This window comes from Protomyctophum bolini, assembly GCF_963924005.1.
Source record: "Protomyctophum bolini genome assembly, chromosome: 11".
Lineage (NCBI taxonomy): Eukaryota > Metazoa > Chordata > Actinopteri > Myctophiformes > Myctophidae > Protomyctophum > Protomyctophum bolini.
Window position 1 is genome coordinate 2213150 of NC_137872.1, and position 5193 is coordinate 2218342.

The following is a 5193-nucleotide window of genomic DNA, read 5'->3' on the forward strand; positions in this document are numbered from 1 at the left end:
AAATCACTCCTCTTTGTTCTGATTCGTCTGAAATGCATGATCTGTGTGTTTGTGCGTGTGTGTGTGTGTGTGTGTGTGTGTGTGTGTGTGTGTGTGTGTGTGTGTGTGTGTGTGTGTGTGTGTGTGTGTGTGTGTGTGTGTGTGTGTGTGTGTGTGTGTGTGTGTGTGTGTGTGTGTGTGTGTGTGTGTGTGTGTGTGTGTGTGTGTGTGTGTGTGTGTGTGTGTGTGTGTGTGTGTGTGTGTGTGTGTGCGTGCGTGCGTGCTTTTCTGCTGGCTTGTCTCAGAGAGCGTTGGCGGGATGGAGAACGGTAGCGGCGGTCGTCCCTCGGGGGGGTCTGGGTCTTCGGAGGCGGAGGCCGTGCTGTGGGAGGAGGTGGAGGGGAAACGCCATCAGCTCAGCCGCTCCATCTCGCCCGCCAAGATCACGCCGTACCTCCGCCAGTGTCGCGTCCTGGACGAGCAGGACGAAGACGAGGTCCTCAACTCCATGCTGCTGGTGTGCAAGGCCAGCCGCACGAGTAAGCAGAGGGCGAGAGAGAGGGGGGGGTGTGTGCGTGTGTGTCATTATCTGTGTTGGGCAATCGATACTTTTGTAAGTAACGTCGTTACTGCCCATGGAAATAATCCTGTTAAATTACAAATTACCTTCTGAGAAAAGTAACTCGTTAAGATTTATTTTTCCGTTAACTTATTTATTAGCAACGACGCGTTTCGCCGTGAGCTTCGTCAGGTGTGCACCTGACGAAAGCTCACGGCGAAACGCGTCGTGCTAATGAATAAGTTTGATGCAGTAAAGTTGTCCGTCTCTGTTCCCTGGAGTGTGCAGTCCCTTCCTTGGAAGGTTTTTCTCTTTTTTGATATATATATATATATATATATATATATATATATATATATATATATACAAATTCTGTGTATCGAAACCAATAATTTGGAGTCATGATTGGACACATTACTTTGCTACTTTCTTCAATTGGATGTTAGTCATACTGTGTTTAGCAAAAGGCCGATGCACACCTCAGAAGGCTGGTGACAGGTGCAGGTAGGGCAATAGAGCATACATTAAAAAAAGGGTATCTTTTGCCCAGGCGGTGGCGTAACCGTCTGGGGCACCCGACTGGTAATCCAGTCGCAGTGTGCCGCGGGTTCGACTCCCGAGCCCGACACGGCCTTTACTGCATGTCTCCCCCCCCCCCCATCTCTCTCTCCCGTTTCCTGTCAGCCTACTGTCTGTCCCTCCAAAAACAAAAAACAATAAAAGGCGTAAGCCGCAAAAATAATAATATATATATATTTAAAAAAAAGGGTATCTTTGAAAAACACACCGTCAGACACTTGCCAAAATGTTGTGTCTGACCTTTTCTTTGTTTTTCAAAGATACCCTTTTTAAAGTCCTACTGTGTAACATTCATTGTAATAGTCCTTTTGGCAACACCTCTCATAGCCTCCATGGTCACTAGTCACTACGACTACAGCGTTCTTTTTTCTGTAATGATTATGCAATCCATTGTGTTTTATCTCTGTCTCCAACAGGCCGTCTGCTCGACATCCTCCAAACCAAAGGCGAGAGGGGGTACGTGGCGTTCCTGGAGAGCCTGGAGTTCTACTATCCTGAACTGTACAAGCTGGTCACCAAGAAGGAACCCACTCGCCGCTTCATCACCATCGTAGGTGAGACGCTCGCAGGTGGACGTGTTAGTAGGTCTGGACACGCGTGTATTAACCCGAGATCAGATTCTATAAATGTTCTTCTACATCCTGACAGTTTTCTGAAAAAGCTGTCGATTTTTCAAAAATAGCAGACCTACAAGCTCATAGCTCATAGCAAATAAAATCAACTATAATTGGGAAAAAGAGTGGGGGGAAAAGGGGGGGTTGAATGGCCAATTCTGCAGGCTATGTAGAAAATACCTCAAAATAGAGCGTCGCAGTCCCTCCCCCTTTCAGAACGACGAGTGGCCCAGGAAATGAAATGCAATGTATTTCTCCCATAGGCTTTTCTTAAAGTATTTATTTAAAGACGGTTACGCCGCGGACAAAGCCAACTCGGATCGTGACAAATCATGACAATGAACACAATGTTTTGGGGCCGATCAAATAATTTATAAGAAGAAAAACAAAACAAATAGTGTTGTCTCCTGCCTTTATTTTCTTCTTTCTAATGATTTGATCGGCCCAAAACATTGTGTTCATTGTCATGATTTGTCACGATCGCAGTTGGCTTTGTCCGCGGCGTAACCGTCTTTAAATAAATACTTAAAGAAAATCCTATGGGGGAAATGCATTGCATTTCATTTTCCTGGGCCACTCGTCGTTCTGAAAGGGGGAGGGACGCTCTATAGGACTTTTTCCGTTCTCCTACCATAATGCTTTTTCTCTCTCTCTCCGTCTCTCTACTTTGCCCTTCTCCACATGCTCCTCCGTTCCTTTCCTTCCAGTAGAGGAGGGCCATGAGGGTCTGACCCAGTTCCTGATGAACGAGGTGATGAAGCTGCAGCACCAGACCAAGGCCAAGACGCTGCAGCAGGCCGAGCTGGACCGGAAGCACTGCACGCTGGAGGACGAACACAAGAGGCTGCGGCTAGCCAACCAGGAGCTGCAGGCCTTCCAACAGAGTAAGACACATGAGAGGTCTGCAGGCCTTCCAACAGAGTAAGACACGTGAGATGAGAGTTACTGGAGGTCTGCAGGCCTTCCAACAGAGTAAGACACGTGAGATGAGAGTTACTGGAGGTCTGCAGGCCTTCCAACAGAGTAAGACCCATGAGATGAGAGTTACTGGAGGTCTGCAGGCCTTCCAACAGAGTAAGACCCATGAGATGAGAGTTACTGGAGGTCTGCAGGCCTTCCAACAGAGTAAGACACATGAGATGGGAGTTACTGGAGGTCTACAGGCCTTCCAACAGAGTACGACACATGAGATGAGAGTTACTGGAGGTCTGCAGGCCTTCCAACAGAGTAAGACACATGAGATGAGAGTTACTGGAGGTCTGCAGGCCTTCCAACAGAGTAAGACACATGAGATGAGAGTTAAGGCTCATACATAGTCTGGATTTTCGGTGGTGGGGTGACCACCGAACTACAACATGACGTCACTGAGCCACGGTGAAGAGCAAACCACCGCCACCGCTCCAGCCCTTCTCTCTGTTTTTACTCACCACCGCTCAACGTTATTTCAGCTCCGGTGGTCACCTCACCACCGGAGCGGTGGTCACCTCACCACCGGAGCGGTGGTCACCTCACCACCGAAAATCTAGACTATGAATAGGCCTTTACTGGAGGTCCGGTCTTACCTCTCTGTAGTAATTATAGCTTCAGTGATGCTTGCGGAACTCGACTTCGTCTCGTTCCTGAGACCGCATCCCTGTCGTGGTAATAATCACGTTAACCCACACCCTCTCGTGCAATATTGCTTAAGTATACTGTGGGTTAAAGATGCCAGACTTCCAGTATGCGGTAGATTCTTTCACAGATACATTTTTTGTACTGACATGCGGTACTGTACATGCGTAGATGCACGCGCGCTCATTGAGTCAGGACAGTGAGGTCGGGGACAGGACAGTGCTGATGGCAGGCAACACTAGGACTTTGAACTATATATACTGTACTATTTGACTGTATAGCAGGTTGTTTTGATCATGTGGTCGGCGCAGTAAGACGTTTTCCTCCTCAGGGGGCTTTAGTTAGGTACAGTATTAGGTACAGTATAGGGCAGTGGAACATGACAGGTACAGTTAGGTACAGTATAGGGCAGTGGAACATGACAAAAGGAGGCGGATGGCACTGTGGACGGTGCAACACAGATCACACAGCCTTCACGACTGGCACAGATTCTGTCTGTGCCATATTCTCACCACCGGTGTTGTTTTCGTCGACTAAAACTAAAATGTTCGTCGACTACCCTTTTTTCACTAATGAAAACTAAATGGAAACTAAATTAAAACTAAGCTATGATGACTAAAACTAAGACTAAATATACTGACAATTTCGTCAACAATTAAAAACTAGACTAAAATGTTAGGAAGGGACTAGTGGACAAGAGATCCAGTGTAAGTCATTTTACACTTGGTTGCGTGCTGAAAATAGACGATCTACAAGCTCACAGCGCGTCGCAACAGCAAGTGTAAAAACAGTCATTACGACGGCATGTTGGGTCTCTTCCTATAGGATAACACCTACAGTGTTAACGCCTGTTGGTTATCTCCCTATAGGATAACACCTACAGTGTTAACGCCTGTTGGTTATCTCCCTATAGGATAACACCTACAGTGTTAACGCCTGTTTGTTATCTCCCTATAGGGTACAATAAGATGAAAGAGGAGCGTACCCTCTACAGTGACGAGCTGCTGAGGGTGAAGGATGAGAACTACAAACTGGCCATGAGGTACGCCACGCTGAGCGAAGAGAAGAACATGGCTGTGATGAGGAGCAGAGACCTTCAACTGGAGGTACATGGGTCATACATGACGCACGCACGCACGCACGCACACACACACACACACACACACACACACACTGCTCAAAGCCAGCAGCGTGCTCACAGGCACGCAGGAGAAGTACAGTCGATGCTCGACTAACTTTTCCATGAATTCCACGAATGTGGTAATTGATTGAAAAGCAAATGTTGTAAAGTATTACTTTAACCATTATGGGACACCTTTTAATTAAATAAATTATAAATCACTTTGACTCCCTAACACGACTTACACGAGTTAATTGACTGTAGAACAGCATCCCTGCCAATAACGAGGTTTTGGCAAATCGGGAGAAAGTTCATATAATGGCCTGTTGTGGCGCTGTCATTGGCCCCATAGAAGTCCATGTATTTGGGCCCAACTTCACCTAGACTGTATTACCTTAATAAACATGGTCATGAATACTTTTTGCTTCCAGTCACTAGTTTAAAGTCTCATTTCTAATGTCATAATATTCTTTTTGGAAAATGATGGTCCCATTTATAATAAAAAAATGACCATAAAGTCGCGCATGTTCTGAGGGGCGTGGCTACCGTTACAGTCTATGAACGGGATCCCCCCACCCACTCGAGTCAAAATAAAAACCAACGAAGAAGAAGGGGGGGGGGGGGAAGTCCCGCCTCGTTGTCTGGGCCATGCAGCCAATGGGCCAGCTGGGCCCAAACGGATCTAGAAAGATGGCGACTTCCATTGCAAGGACTGACAGGCTTCATTTTAC

The 5193-nt window shown here is 46.9% G+C and overlaps 1 protein-coding gene across 1 annotated transcript in view; it reads left to right on the forward strand.

Annotated features, from left to right (window-relative positions):
• Nucleotides 1-298: 298 nt before the first annotated feature.
• Nucleotides 299-5193, forward strand: part of card11 (caspase recruitment domain family, member 11) — a gene marked incomplete at its 5' end in the record, with an annotated part of 36544 nt that continues 31649 nt past the window's right edge. The window contains 4 exons of the mRNA XM_080776454.1: nt 299-518; nt 1534-1671; nt 2442-2615; nt 4300-4448. Of these exons, the coding sequence (XP_080632580.1) occupies nt 299-518; nt 1534-1671; nt 2442-2615; nt 4300-4448 (681 nt within the window). The remainder of the gene's footprint in view (nt 519-1533; nt 1672-2441; nt 2616-4299; nt 4449-5193) is intronic.